At 45.2% G+C, this 16,408-nt stretch overlaps 1 protein-coding gene across 1 annotated transcript in view; it reads right to left on the reverse strand.

Annotated features, from left to right (window-relative positions):
- CFAP97D2 (CFAP97 domain containing 2) overlaps positions 1–12,932 on the reverse strand; it is a 38,962-nt gene extending 26,030 nt beyond the window's left edge. Inside the window, exon 1 of the mRNA XM_075590458.1 lies at positions 12,779–12,932. Coding sequence (XP_075446573.1) covers positions 12,779–12,871 — 93 coding nt within the window. The 5' untranslated portion in view covers positions 12,872–12,932. The remainder of the gene's footprint in view (positions 1–12,778) is intronic.
- Between the last annotated feature and the right edge of the window lie 3,476 nt (positions 12,933–16,408).

A 16,408-nucleotide genomic window follows, 5' to 3' on the forward strand; every position in this document is an offset into this window, starting at 1 on the left:
TGTATGTGTTTGGTATTATCCCTCTGGACATAGTGACCTGACCGGCTTGGGGGTCAGCAGCCTGGGGGTGGGGCCAAGGAGAGGAGGAAACAGCATGGAGCGGAGAGAGGTGTGTGTCTCTCTCTCGACCGCGTTGCATCTTTCACCGTTGCGTCCAGTATTTTTGGAGAAGCCGCCTGGCAACTCTACTTTTATTGTGCCAGTACTGCCTGGTACTCAGTACTGTCGCATCTATTTCTCTGCTGCTGGGTTTTTGCTGCTTGCTGTGGGAGCAGGGCCATCACTCCAAACAGCCAATCCCTCCCCGCCCCTCCTATTTCCCCATGCCCCGCATGGCTGAGATCTACAGAGCAGATCTAAACAGACCGGAGCAGTCCTATTCGTGTATGTGTTTGTGTGTGTTTATTCATATAATTAAGTTTTAATAATTCATGCAACCGTTCTTGTTATTTTATCATGACTACTACTAATAATAAAAGATACAACATTAAAAGGAGTATACTTAAGTTCTAGTAAACTGTGCAAAGCTTTTTATTTGACATAGACACATGTATCTTAGGTGTTTTTCACATATATATGTACATTCTGGTTCGCCTTTCAATACAACCACTAATAAAAACAAATATATTTCGCTAAATTGAAAAATCTATACATGAGTTCATCTTCTATAGCCTGTTCACTATTCCGATGCAGTGCTTTGGCAGTGAAAGAGTTAATACATCATCAGCCGCATCCCACAGCATGCTGGATATCCCTTACTTGGGGCGGGTTTTAGTGACTGCAGCCTACTGACCGCTACCCACAGCCACTAATTAGCATTCATTGTTTATTTAATGCAGGCAAAATGTTTACTTTATTGGAGGGGACTCATCCCATATCACAACCTCCTTTGTACTTTGACAAGTTTCAGCGACTGGAGGTCAGTTTTAAATAATGTCTGCGGAAGTGTGTGACGGTAACTTTGTGACAGGCTATTAATAATACACACCAAAAATATAACTGGGTTGAACTGAATGAGGCTTAGATATGATAAAATATAATTTATTCCTTGAAAAAGGTGAACACACGAGATTATACAAATAACAGACAAAATATAGGCACTTACTTAAAGGTTAGGACAAGAAAGCCATCAGGATACAGGATGGGCCATTTCTTCCATAATTCAGGTTCAGATGTGGACATCTCGACAATACATGAAGACCATGAAGACAATTTAGTAAGGGCTGACTCTGACTTATATACCATTTCAGCCCTTTACTCTTAACCCTAGGCGCCGAGCTGGCTAGGAAAATCTCTTTGAAGTAGATTTTAAGTGTGAAGTATGACACTCACAAACCACTCAACTTCCTTTGTTCCGGGCCCTAGCATAAACAATCAGGGCAGTTAACCTTTGATCACTTTTGATCACAGGGCTATGCTAAGTCTTCAAGATGCCCTTCCTGCCCTATTAGCATAACAGATGGAGTCTGCATTTTCAGAGCAGATCCAAAATCCCATATACACTTTAATATTTTCACATATTAATAAGTTCCGTTCTGGTGGGTCCAGTGGGTCGAAATCTGCCAGTTACTAATGACCCTACATATTGGCCAAATTTCAACTCTCTGCGACCTCCAGAACCGAAGATACAGAAATGCACTTTAACACATTTTTAAAATACAGGATTCGTCCATTTAAAAATGAATCTCTGCTTTTCACTCTTTCCCCATTGAAATCAACGGGACCGCCACCATAGCGTTGAATGGCGGGCTCCGCCGTTGCCGTCAATGGGAAAAACCACAAATCTTTACCTTCACCCACACTCCGTCTGGTTGATTGGAGGGGGCTGGGAATGGCCATGCATTAAAGCCAGAACCTTGGCTACATGCCACCCACATCCCATCCCTCTGGTCATTCCAGAACCGGAGATATGGACTTACATTTTTCATCATTTTACACTTAGTCGTTTTTATGCCACGAGGCTTTTCCGCATTGGAATCAATGGCCGGCGCCGCCATAGACAATGCATAGCGCACGCCGCCTTTAGATTCAATGGGACCTCCGCTCCGCCATTGAAGTCAATGGCGCGACCCTCCTTCTCCGCTCGACCCCTTACGGGGGTCTCTCATTCCTGGACCCGGTGTGGATCGTGTGTGGGGGTTCCTAGGAGCTAGGGGCAAAAAGAACTTTATTCCCAGGGGCCCTAGAACCTAAGATTCCCACGCCAATTGTCTTTGAACTTGACCGAAGTGATTAAACTCTTTTCAAAGACATTGTATCCGCTTTTGCGGTCTGCGGTTTGGATGGCTGCCAACCTGTTCCTTGAGGCCGGCGTTGAGGAATCTCCATTGAAGTCAATGAGCCCATTGACTTACAATGGGAAACCGCCGCTCCTCCTCTCGGACGCCACCTGCTGGCCGTCGCTGGAGAACAGGTCCAAAACCGCTACTTCTGCCATTAGAACGCATGGAGGCTCAATGGCGACCTATGGAAGGCTGCAAAATGGAGCCTGAAAAGGTGGGAAAAGGGAACAAAGGGCTATAATCACTAAATTAACATTAACCCCTTCCCTCCCGCATCAAGCCTAGTGTATGTGTGAGTGCAAACATCAGGATGAGATATTACATTTATACAGGGGAATAAACAATTGGATACTGAAGCAAGGTAAAAAAAACACATTACTGGACCTCAATCCAGTTAACCCCTTGCTTCCCAGGTGAGAGTAGGGGGTGGCCAAATGGGTGTAACCCCTTTAATCCCGGGCCAAACCCCCTCTATCATGACAAAGTGAAATTAGGTGTGTGTGTATTGGTATTGGTGGGGCTATTATATGTTTGGGGGGTTATTGTGTGTATTGGGGGAATGTTTTGTGTATGGGGTGAGTTATTATGTGTATTGGGGGGCGTTATTGAGTATTACGTGTATTGGGGGTTGTGTGTACTGGGGAGGGGCTTAGTGTATTTTGGGGAAGGAGGGATTATTGAGTTTGGGAGTGTGTGTCTATTAGGTAGTTCTGTGTATTGTGTGGTTATCAGGTGTATTGGATTGGGTTATGTGTATTTGGGGGGCTATTATGTATATTGGGGGTTATGTGGATTGTGGGGGCTATTATGTGTATTTGAGAAGGGGGGTTGCTATGTGTATTGGGGGAGTTATTGCTGGGCTATTATGTGTATTGGGGGAAGAAGGAGTTATTGTGTGTATTGTGGGTTATTATGTGCCTTGGGGGAGGCAGGTAGAGAGGTGGGGGAGTGAGCAGGGCGCCAGTCAGCTTTCCCGGGACCGAGGACAATTTTTCCAGTGCCCCCCCTCCTCCCGTGTTGGCAGCCTTGCGAGACCCCCCCATTTCTCTACCTCTCTCGCCCCCACCTCTCTCACCCCCCCTTTCTTTCTCATATTTCAAACCCAATAACCCCCTCATCTCTAACACAACCTCCTCCCATCTCTAATACAATAACCTCCCCCCCGCAATCTTTAACACAATAATCCAACACATCTTTAACACACACACACAACCCCCTTACCATGCAGGGAGACCTCCGGTGCTGTGCCGGAGGATAGCCAACTTCCGGTGCAAGGGGTGGGGCTAACACCAGAGGCTGGGCCTGCTGCATAGGGAGAGAGAGGCTGGGCCGCTCCAGGGGGGAGATCTGGGGTCAGGCAGCCAGACATGGATGTTGTACCCGGCCTATGGCAAGGCCCAACTTCCAGCGCCGGCTAGGCCCCCCCGCAACGGCATCCTCAGGCAGGAGTAACACATAACTGGTGGTCTTTATTCTGGTCTCACTGCACACTGACATAATACAGTAACCTCTTCTCTGGGGTCCCTGGAGTTTCTCCTCACCTCCCCTACTCCCTGGTGGAGTAAGGGGTAAGCGCTCCCACTCCCCTAATGGAGACAGAGCGAGATCCCGGGCTGTAGAACTCACACACCCCACTCCCCCTGAGGGGAGAGGGAAGAGAACCCATTTTGGCTGCAGACCCTTTTTGTTACCAGGGGAGGGTCCCGGGTCTTAGCCCCAGTTATGGGCAGTACCTAGGCCTTGGGCACACCCCTCTTGTCACTCTAGGGAGCTGTTTACTGCAGCAAGGGCATAGATTAACCCTAACACTGCCTGCACTGGTACCAGGATGTATGTGTTAGGCAGAGAAATTAGGAGCCCGGGGGTACCTGGCTACATATAAAAAAAAGCACTGATCATAAATAACCTTCTAAACATTCTGTTCATTGTTTCATTAAACAGCGGTAAGTTCTAGTGGCTGCACTGGATCTTTATAAGTAGATATGATGTAATTTACACACAAAAAAATCAATCAACATCATGGCTCTTCATAGATGTATTTGCACACAGGCTATAGAGATCTAACAATAGATGTTTATTACAGCTGAATTCAGAACATCTCAACAAGAGACTTGTGTGGTATTGGTAGCATAGAATGATTAATATCAAACACTGTTACACTGAGAGTTGCAGGTGTCCCTGTAATATTATGTGTTCTGTAACTAAACAAAATCTAATCCAGGCTCCAGCATTGTTCAGAGGAAATTCTATCCTATAGAATGTTGATGCAACATAGTTCAACTGGCAACAGTACTGTACCTATAATTACCAGTGAACCTGTTTGTGGCTCAGCGCTGCTTAGCAAACATTTTCAAGCACTCACATGCTACACATTCTCCCAACCATTTTTTTTGCATAGCTTAAGGCCAAGGCCATAGTGCGGCGGAGCACATTGCGTCGCACGCACCTGCTGCAGAGGCCATCCGTGGCCTATGGGATGTGTAGGAGGCACGACGGGGAGGCATGCTTGTGATGTCACGTGAGTGGTTCGCCCTCATTGGCTGAACCGCTCGCGTGACAAAATTGAATTATTTTGTTTGTGCGCGATCGCGCTTTACCTCAGTCGCGCGCTCGATGGCCTCCCTCCTTGAGGTACAGCCTTTTGTTTGCGCCACACGGACTATGGACGCAGCCTAATAGGTTTGGCTTGTCAACATTTTCATTGGATACCTGACTAGGGTTGTCAGGCGTCCCATATATATACGAGACTGTCTCTTTTTTTTCCAGCTCCTTGGCCCATTGTCCTGGTACTGTAACTGATGTCGGGACGCTAAAACGTACTGTTTTTTTTTTTTTGGAGGAGGCAGATGGTGGCGGCGGCAGAAGGCGGGCGGCGGGGGATGGCGGCTGCAGCCCGCAGCAGAGAGCTCTGAAGGACAACTGCTGCGGCAGCAGGGAAGGGCAGGGTCAGAAGTCAATTACAACTTCTGGCGTCAGCAGCCAAGATTGGCTCCGCTCCACAATACAGGGAAGAAGATTTTTAGTTTGGAGGGGAAGGGGGGCTGAGAGATTGGGGGGGGGGGGGCTGGAGGCCTGAGATATGAATGGGAGGGCTGAGAGATGGATTGGGGGGACAGAGAGATGAATGACATGGAGAGCAGAGATGGATGAGATGAATGGAGGACTGAGATGGATGGGAGGGCTGAGAGTTGAATAGAGAAGGGCTGCAGAAATTGAAAAGGGGGGAGAAAGAGGAAGAGGGGGTGTGTTGTGTGGTGGAGAGAGGGGATTGTGTGTCCCTCTTCATTATACTACGCCAACTAGGGTAATGCAGGGGAGTGACAAAGCTCGCCTGCAGGGACGGGAGGTAATATTGCGGGGCTCAGTGCAGGGAACTGGTGTAGGGTTTCTTACCATCTCCTTCGCGATGTCTTCCTGCGGTGTTCCTTATCATGGCATCGCTTTGATTGTGTTAATCAATTTCTGACTGGTAGTAGTTGTTTGGAGGCTGGTGGCACCTCCCCCCACAGCTCACTCCTCCTTCTTCCCCTTTCTAACTTGGGAGGTCTTTTCATTTGCTGCAGGAACAGGACCTATGATGGTTCTTCCCCTCTTACAGAGGTAAAAGGAAGTGTTCACAGTGTAGTGTAGGACCTGCATTAATTTGGTTATACCTTGACGTTGGTATGCAGGCTTGTGACGCTTTGGCCAAAGGGTTTAACTAAATAACCAAGTATTTATTATTATTATTAAAGTATTTTACTTTATACTTTTTACCATATATGTTTTGTCAATGGGATGTAGCATTGGGCACCCCCTGTCTCTTGTTATATAACTTAACAATAAGCCTCCAAATATCTCTCTCCCAAACACCTTCCTAGTTTCAAGCAAAACTGCTTGCATTGATTTTAGACGACGATCCCAAACCAATCTGTTACCGACTATGGTCCCCATGGAGTCAACGTGTAACATGTTTGCAGGAACACAACACCAATAATACATTAGACTTGTCAGTCAGCATTTACAATGTCCCTTTGAAAGTGATTCATCAGACATACAGAACAAGAAAGGTTCTTTAGAGCTGTACTTCAGTGTTTGTTTAAATTGATTTTGAAAAGGATTTCTTACAGTTTATAAAGCTGTTAATGTAGAATTTTTTTTTACGTGATTGCCCACCTGGGTATCATGTGGATGTGGTAAACTGTCCTGAAAAAAACTTAGAAGGTTTCATGTGTTTGCAAACACTACCAGAACCGCATTTGAAAGAACCCTTGGTGATAACAGAGGAATGACATGTTCTAGGGATAGTTATGTCACTTGGGGAGATATATGAACCGACAGTTCTCGCCCTACGATACACAAACTTGGGACCTGATCCAATGTATTTATTCAATACTGGGTCCATAGATAAGACATTCCAATGTTTGGATATGTAGCCCCCTGTAAACAGAGGCTATCGAGAAAGAGCTATCAATCTGTCAATCCTTTCCGTGTCTGCGGTGTTCCTTATCATGGCATTGCTTTGATTGTGTTAATCAATTTCTGACTGGTAGTAGTTGTTTGGAGGCTGGTGGCACCTCCCCCCACAGCTCACTCCTCCTTCTTCCCCTTTCTAACTTGGGAGGTCTTTTTTTCATTTGCTGCAGGAACAGGACCTATGATGGTTCTTCCCCTCTTACAGAACGGTTTCAGAGTTTGCCTCCCAGTGGGCGTTAGGCGGGGTGCTTTGCTCGGTATCCACCAATCAGGGTTCTTCAGATTTAACCCTTCTGTTTTAAGTGCACTTCATCAGTGCACTTGTTGGGTTCATTTCATTTTTGTTTGACTGGTTTATCTTTGTTCTACTTGGTAACAAGTAGAATTGCTGTTCAACTGAATTGGCCGGCTTCGCCGGCCAATCAGTTTCAAACCAGATCAAAATAGATTCCCCTCTTACAGAGGTAAAAGGAAGTGTTCACAGTGTAGTGTAGGACCTGCATTAATTTGGTTATACCTTGGCATTGGTATGCAGGCTTGTGACGCTTTGGCCAAAGGGTTTAACTAAATAACCAAGTATTTATTATTATTATTAAAGTATTTTACTTTATACTTTTTACCATATATGTTTTGTCAATGGGATGTAGCATTGGGCACCCCCTGTCTCTTGTTATATAACTTAACAATAAGCCTCCAAATATCTCTCTCCCAAACACCTTCCTAGTTTCAAGCAAAACTGCTTGCATTGATTTTAGACGACGATCCCAAACCAATCTGTTACCGACTATGGTCCCCATGGAGTCAACGTGTAACATGTTTGCAGGAACACAACACCAATAATACATTAGACTTGTCAGTCAGCATTTACAATGTCCCTTTGAAAGTGATTCATCAGACATACAGAACAAGAAAGGTTCTTTAGAGCTGTACTTCAGTGTTTGTTTAAATTGATTTTGAAAAGGATTTCTTACAGTTTATAAAGCTGTTAATGTAGAATTTTTTTTTACGTGATTGCCCACCTGGGTATCATGTGGATGTGGTAAACTGTCCTGAAAAAAACTTAGAAGGTTTCATGTGTTTGCAAACACTACCAGAACCGCATTTGAAAGAACCCTTGGTGATAACAGAGGAATGACATGTTCTAGGGATAGTTATGTCACTTGGGGAGATATATGAACCGACAGTTCTCGCCCTACGATACACAAACTTGGGACCTGATCCAATGTATTTATTCAATACTGGGTCCATAGATAAGACATTCCAATGTTTGGATATGTAGCCCCCTGTAAACAGCACGGGCTATACATATCTTTCTCCTACTGTGGTAAGTCCTGTTAAGGGCAGGCGCCAGTAGTAATCATGGGTTTTCCCCCCTTCACGCCCTGCCCTGAGTGATAGATGCAGGCCCCTGACTCTGCTGCCGGCAAGAGACAGAGGGGAGGTTCTGCTGACATCATGAGGGGTGGGGCTGACACTATTTAGCAGCCGGTTCCTGTGAGTGACAGTCTGTCTGTCCTGGGAGTTGGAGGAGAGGAGTAGATCAAGCTCCGTCCTGGGAGCAAGCAAGAGAGAAAGAGAACTCTGGGCTAATACATTTGGAGAGTGGGCAGAGCTCCAGTGGACCAATGCCCCTCACCCCGATGAGGGGGTGATGGGGAGAATCTACCCCCACCCAGAGGATACCCTCTGAGGTGGGCATCGGGGTATTGAGGCCCCTCACAGACCATCCTGTCGGAGTACCTCTTGGAGGAAAGGAGAGGAGAGGAGAAAGGCTGTACACCTTGGGATCTCCTGGTGTGCTGTTGTTGTTGCTGCTATTGTTGCTGCTGTGTGCTGCCAAGGCTGCTGTGTGCGAGCTAGAGACAATAAAGAGACATTGCTGATTTTATTTGAGACTGTGTGTGATTCTGGAGCATCCACCCTGGGACCAGGGTCCTTTCTTCTATACTGGTCCTACCCCATATCCCTGGGAAGGTATACAGGATGGAGGTGCTGCACCACCACTAAAGAATGAGGTAACTACCCCAGAAGCCTGGTCCTGTGTCCCCAACATCATCGCGGGAAGCTCAGGCCCTCCTGTTACCTGCAGGTACGCACCACTCAAGCACGTGTAGCCAGCCCTCACACACCCTAGATATAGTATCTGTGTCTGGGGGGGGGGGGGGAATATGGGTTACAGATATAATTGATTTTATCTTCCCACTCTGTTTATTAAACTGTGAGATAAAAAAAGGGGACATTTATTGTCAAATTTATCATTGATTTCGCCCTCAATATAGAGAGATCATCCTTGTTGCCCACTCGGGATATTGGACACTCTGCCCTTGATACACGTGTACAATCTTATAGGAATAAATATAAGAACCAAGGACATAATAAATGCCGTAGGCTCCAGGGAATTGAAGATGATCTCCCACGGTAGAACCGATTACCTCTCCCCCTGTAAGATTACACACCAGGCCAGAGGTCTGATAACAGGAACAGTTCGTGGTCTGTCTCTCTCCTTGCAGCACAGTACACGTCAGGTTCTGCCCAATGCAGCAACTGTGAGCTACTCACTGAAGGATGGTCCCTGGACCTTCACTACAGGCCAAGGGCACCCGCAGTAGTTCCAGCTCTTCCCTGCCCCCCTAGCCGGGACAGAGGTAAGGAACACACTCACTCTCCCCCGGAGGGAAGAGAACCAGAGAAGGCCTAATAGTCAGGCTCTTGGCTGTGTGACCTGCCCCTCTCAAATGGGTAGAGGCACTAACGCATTTGGGGTGGCACTGCCCTTAAGTACAGCCAGGAGGAGGGCACCAGGTCTGTCGCATGATTGGACATGCTCAGGCCTAATGTCACCGCCTCCCACTGTCACTCAAGTGCAGCACCAAGGAGAGAACAAACCCCATGATAACTACTGGCAGTGGATCAGAGAGAATAATGATTAACATGAGGAATCATTCAGAATTTCAGAGAAACGTCCAATAACTTCCATTAATAATGCCCAATGCATATAAAGCAGCTTTCCCACATAGCATGTGAACAACTAAAAAAACACACCATTTATTAGTGTAATTGGTTTGTTTAGAAAGATTCAAATCACCCTTATAAGTAACTATTTTCAATTATTTGCATCCTGTTCAAAATAAATACTGTATGTTTCCCTTTTCACTAAGTGCGCTGAATTGAAGCATTCCCGCTACTTATGACTATTGGTGGCTTCATAATTGTTATACGAATAATGGACTAAACAAAAATATAACAATGACCTAGCTTTGAGGACGGACAAACAGTCTTAGCACTGACATTATATAAAGATTGTAATGCCTCCATTGGCAGCAAAACAGTTAAATATTGATAAATGTTTCCTTATTGCAGCTCTGTGTATTGATAATGACATAATGTGTCTCACAGGATTCATCACAGCATGTAGTATTAAAGGCACAGTCCCACATAGGACCAAACTGGACTACTTCCAATGAGAAGTTCAATTACTGGGTAATGTGTACCTTTAAAAATAACACTTAAGTATAATTATTTTAAAATAATGTGTATTTTTTAACTTTTTAAATCAGGGTGATGTGTGTAAATATTGTATTTTCATGGGTGGATTTCTGCACATACCCTTTTCAGTATTCTATGAGATAATGAATTAGTGCTCACATAGAGAATAATGCACATACAGTATATACTAATCAGTGAAAAGCTGCCATAAGGCACCTCAAGTTAATAGGCCATAAGGTGTGTTATGGCTTAGCATCACTTAGTAGAATGGGCTTGAAATGTGAATAAACCCCAAAATTGACAACCACACGAACACTTATTCAGTCTCCACACAAAAGCAAAGCACATGATGATTTTCTGACTTCCAAAATTCATACAATTTTACAATACTAATCTGAGATTTTTAAAGGGTTCCGTTGCATAATAAGATCATCAAGTGGCTGCCAGAATACCCACCATGCACCAGTGGGGGGTGAGGGGGGAAGAAGTATCAAAAAAATAAAAACACATTTCTTTTTTTTTTAAAGAGTTTTCTTTTTGTGATAAAGCTGATGTTAATGTTTGCACCAGTTTGACGCCCTGCAAAATCCTGGACAATGATTAATGCGGCATACTGCAAACTCATTAAGATGCAGCTTTCGTAAGGAAATAATGTATACAAAGAGAGCTCTATACCTCTCAAATATCAGTGAATGACAGCTGAAGCAAGTAGTAATGGTCATCAGTGTAATCTTTTGGAGGAAAGCACACATTTCCCCCGCTCCAGTGTCAAGGAGACCTAGAAGACATTGTAATACAATGCAGGTGTCTTGGCACTAAAAGAGGTAACAGAAACACATGCACTGTAGTCAGTGGCTGCCCTCCCAGGGCTCTCTGATGGCACACGCGTGCGTGAATTCAAATCCACTGATGCAATGTCTGACGTTGAATGTTAGTCTAACTCCTTTGGACTCTGCATGTATTAAGCTAATACGTTCAAACAAAATAGCATAACACCATGAAACACAATGAATTGTTTCTGAGTCACTTGCTCAGTGATGGCATATGGTCAAGGTGAACTGTGAAATAAAAGGAAAAGCTTGTGTCAGGGTATAAAGAGGAACATTCTTTTAGCTGCCCGGCCCGATTGGTACCTACGTCAGCGGTTTGTAAGACAATGTTCCGAGACACTCGGGCATGGTGAGATACCTGGCAAAGTGAGATTCTTTCTGTTTTTAATGTGCCTTGTACATTAGAGAGTTTGCCACGTTTCAACCGCACGTGCTTATATTGTGCGATTACCTAGTGCCAGCAAACGTTTCGGTGACTATGAAGAAACTATGGAGTGTATGTATCATGGCAAAAGTGATTCTGGGCAAAACTGCACCTCCAGGTATCAAAGAACAAAATCTCACTGAAAGCAGTAGGATATTTTTCCTTTGATAAATATGGTGCAACTGTTTTGCCCCAGAATTGCACCACTTTTGTCTTGATACATATACGCCTATACCTCTAAGAGGGTTATTTATTAAACTGCAATAGTGCGGATATCGGGACATTGACTTCAATGGGTGTTTCCGTAGGTTGAATGACCCCCTAAGTGTAACTCTAAATTTAACATTGGAGCAGAACTGTTTGGGCTTTAACTTGGAAACATTCATGTCATGTCTATTCAATAGGAACAGAAATGGCAAAATCCACTTAAATAAAAAATAAATAAAAGGAATGTAGAACAGCATGTGAATAAGAAGTAGCGGTTTTCTGGGCACTCTTAGTATCATAATTAAGAAAGTAGCACACTCGCAGGATGTCTTAGAAATGTCGGTCTGTGGTAGTAAAGACGCGATGACACCTAGCTCTCTTTTCCTCTCTGAGTATTCTTTCGGGCTCAATAGTATACAGGGGTCATACTATGTTTATAAAAAGGTGCTGGTCTCACTGATTGTTATAACACCTGACAAAGCTTGGGTTGTCCGCCCCGAAACTTTGTGGCTACACATATGTGCACGGATGATTTAATAAAAGTGCAGTACATCACCGCTGAAGTGATAAATCCCCTGCTTATAACTTTTCCGACTTAATGATGGTATCATCACTTTGATTATTATCTTGCCACGTTTTATCAGTATATTGTAATTACTAACAATGTTTGCAGGTGTCATGCCCAGCACTAAGTTTGGGGATAAAGCCCTAGACCTGATCAGTGCCAAGCAGCGTCATATGACCTTGAGCGGTCACCTTGCTGCCTGGTCTGTTACAGATTATGTTGTACGTGCATCGCAGGGACTTGTTGTGCTGGTAATGTTCTCCAGTGTACAGCACGATGCACAACACTGAGAGAGCTATATAATATAAATGATAACCAATGCATCATAAAATGGTAATGCAGGAAGAAAAAAAAACTTTATATGTCTGTCTATGTGACAGAAAGGGTTAAAGAAATACTTTGCCCCACTGTGTTTTTGTAAAACTTTCATCTTGGACTGCTCTTTTAATTATTTGCAACAATTTCAATATACTGTACCCCCCCAATAGGTTTTTATTATTATGTATCCCCCCCGCCCCTTCGAACGTACCTTTTTTTTATGCTCATCATAGTACGTTTTGTCCCATTTCAGCTGCAAGTACTTATTGCCACATGGTAAGGTTGGCTGATACGATCGATGCATCCTGAATAAGGAATGCGTTCCAACCAGCAACCCTTGAAAGAGTGAGTCAGAGGCCTCTGGGTCCAGTGGAAGAAAGCCTTGGAGACAGTGGTGTGTTTGAAGCAGGTCATGTGGTGGTTGTCATGACATTATTGTTAAGCAGAAAAATGAATAGCTGGTGGTAGCTTTTCAAACAATGTGACAGATAGGAGGAGAATTGCAAACAAGGGCTTCATATGGAAGCCAAGTATCTCTCTGTGTAATAAAACACTTAAATAATTGTTATACAGTAGATGTTTTATCTCCGATGTGCATTGCACAGCCATTCAGTAAAACTGATGCCCATGATGAGTACAACACTGTACATTTACATTGCAAGCTCTTTGGGGCCGGGAATCCCTTCTTCACACTCGTGCTTAATGCCCTGATCTTAATGTATAGGTAATTCATGTATTTGTATAGTCTGTAGGCTCCCAATGTAAAGTGCTGCATACATGGTTGGCAGAATAAAGAAAATAATATTGACACAAGCATATAGTGTAAATATCATTACGTTATTTCCCATCCCTCCCATTACAAAACTTTCTTCCTTCCGTTATTTTCGCTAGTTCAGTGCATTTCCGAATGCTAAAATGTAAATACCCTGCCCTGTTTTTCAGGTCCCTTTTTTTTGCACAGTCAGATTTTTGTTTAAAAACAGGCATAGCCAGCAGGGCAGTAAAGATAGGCAAGTTTCCACGAATGGATGTGGAGAACATAGGACAGAGAGGGAGATTCTGGGCGTTACCATTTGATGTGTAAACCATATACATTAGTGGGTCTAGATTAGGGTGACCTGACGCTCTGTTTTCTGGGATTGTCCTGGATTTTGGGATTGTGTCCTGGTGTCCTGACGACTTTTTAAAAAGTGGCAAAACATCCTTGTGGCAGGACGGCCTGTAGCCGAGGTCAGGGAACAGTCCACACGTGTAGTTTCAGGATAAATGAAAACGTTCAGTGGCTTTATTTCTCCACAGCAACATAACATGCGGGTACACTGTCCCTTTAAGCAAATAAATCCTGCTCCACGTTGGGAGAAAACTGACTAACACAGCAGTCCTAGCTAGCAGGCTGGCTGGCTAAACCATACCCAAACCGTAAGAGTCTTTTTAAGCAGTCATGCAAACAAATGAAAGAAATCTTACTTTGGCTGCAGTAAGTAGTGTGCTGTATCCTTCTGGCTAGCAGCACATCTATCCATGTGCTCTCATCTCAGACAGCCAGCTACTGCTGGTAACAAGATCCTTATCTACCTTGCTGGCTCTCAGGTGTCAGCTTACATCCTGATTAGCTAGCTTCCACCTGAGTTAACCCTTATGAGTGCTGGATGAAGCACTCAGACATATGTTTCCCAGGCATAACTGATAGGGGTTGACTTCACCCTGTCACAATCCCGTTTTTTTTTTGTTTGCTCGCGCCGATTTTGAGTGTGCTGTGGGCAAGATCCAATAGTGCATGAGCACCTGGCAAGAGCTGATCCTGTGTAGGCACTATTGGCTCTTGCCGGCCGTGCATACGCGAATGGCCGACGCCGATCGCGAATGCACTGCTGTCAAGAGCCGATTTTCCATGCGCGGCCAGCAAGAGCCAATCTGGCGCAGGAGAGGAGGACATCAGCCGGCAGAGAAGGAGAAAGACGGCAGGTGGCAGAGGATGTGAGCAAGCGGTAGAGGGAACGTAGGAGCACGTCAGACGGAAGGAGAAGAAAATTGCGGGAGTACGGCGGCGGAGTCGGACAGCCAGGGAGGAGCGTGCTGTAGCAGCGGTAGACACCGGAAGTCAGTGAAAACTTCTGAGTCGGACCACTGGGGCGCACACCTCCCCGGCTGTACTGCTGTGCTCCGATCCCACAATCCTCTATCCTGTTCTCCTGCCGCCAGCTCACATCTTCTGTGGCCCTCCCCCTCTGCTGGCTGACATTCTCCTCTCCCTCCGCCACAGCCTGCTGTCCTCCTCCTCTGCTGCCCTGCTCCTACCAGGCTCCATCCTCTTCTCCCGCCACCCCAAAAGGAAGGGGGGTGATTGAGGAGAACCAAGGGAGCAGAGCAGGACGGAAGTACTCAGTACAAGTTCCCAGCCACCTGTGCTGGGTCCGGATAATTTTCGGGTACTAAAAAATATGGCAGGGTATCAGGTAATTTCTGGGTACCCGGTACATCACTACTGTACTGTGTATACATAGGCAAGATAAGACTAGCCAACCTAGAATAGAAAAGAAAAATACATAATATTACAATCTAGAACACATTAATATGTAACCCCTCCTTGCCCGGCTCCTAAGGAGTGTTACTGTGAGGTAGTGTAGATGTGGTGCGACAGGCTCTTTACCTTCTCAGGATGCTGGCATTCAGCTGGCTGGTGGTGTAAGCTCTCAGGGTGGTAATAAAAGAAGCCAGGAACTTTTATACAAACCGGACAGGCTTTATTGACAGGACAGGTTTTTACTTTTACATTCTCTTCCTTGGAGTCCATACATCTACACAGGGAGGCACACATGGCTTATAAATCACTCTTGTCTTGTACATAGTAAATGGGGAATATCCATATCTATAACTTCTAATATCCTGGAGTCCTCTGCAGACACTTTCCTAGAACTTCTGCCTGGGGGTGTAATACCATCAGGGTTCCTAGCTTGCGTGTACTGACTGATCTGTGTTCTTAATTTGAAGTGCTGGTTGTTTCAAGTGTGTGCAGTTAGAAACAGAAGCAGTTTGAACAAGCAGTTTGAACAAGGAAGCGGTTAAACAAGGTATAGTATATTGAAGTACAGTTTACTACATAGCTGCTAGGATGAGCAGGATTAAAAATGCCACTCAATGCACATCTTGCCACATGTATGTGCACTTGGAGCAGCTGTTCCAAAGGAGCATACCGCTGTGAGAGGTGTGAGCGGGTGGTCTCTTTAGAATCAGAGATTGCTGATCTGAAGAGGCATCTTGCAATATTGAGGAACATTGGCAATCTTGAAAGGGGTTTAGAGCTCACTGAGCAGGCCCTTGCTTCGACTAGTGGTACAGATGGTGGCGCTGTTAGTGAGGAGCAGGTAGGTAGCTTGGTTGCTGTTAGTGAGGAGCAGGTAGGTAGCTGGGTGACAGTTAGAAGGGGAAGCAGGGGCAATAGGGACAGGCAGGTCGTTTCTGAGCTGACACATCCCAATAGATTTGCCGTGTTGAGTGAAGATATTGGGAATGTCGGGGCAGAAATGGCAAGGCTGGGGGAGACTAATTCCTCTAGCAGCCAGGTGAATAGTTCCTCCAGCACAGTGGGGACTCAGGATGCTCAGATACAAAGAAAGATTGTGGTGGTAGGGGACTCCATTATTAGGAAGGTAGATAGGGCAATCTGTTGCCATGACCGCATGGACCGAACAGTTTGTTGTCTCCCGGGTGCTCGGGTTCGGCACATTGCGGATCGGGTAGACAGATTGTTGGCGGGGCTGGGATTGACCCGGCAGTCTTGGTACATGTTGGCACCAATGACAAAGTTAGAGAAAGATGGAGGGTCCTAAAAAATGATTAC

This window comes from Ascaphus truei, chromosome 3, assembly GCF_040206685.1.
Source record: "Ascaphus truei isolate aAscTru1 chromosome 3, aAscTru1.hap1, whole genome shotgun sequence".
NCBI lineage: Eukaryota > Metazoa > Chordata > Amphibia > Anura > Ascaphidae > Ascaphus > Ascaphus truei.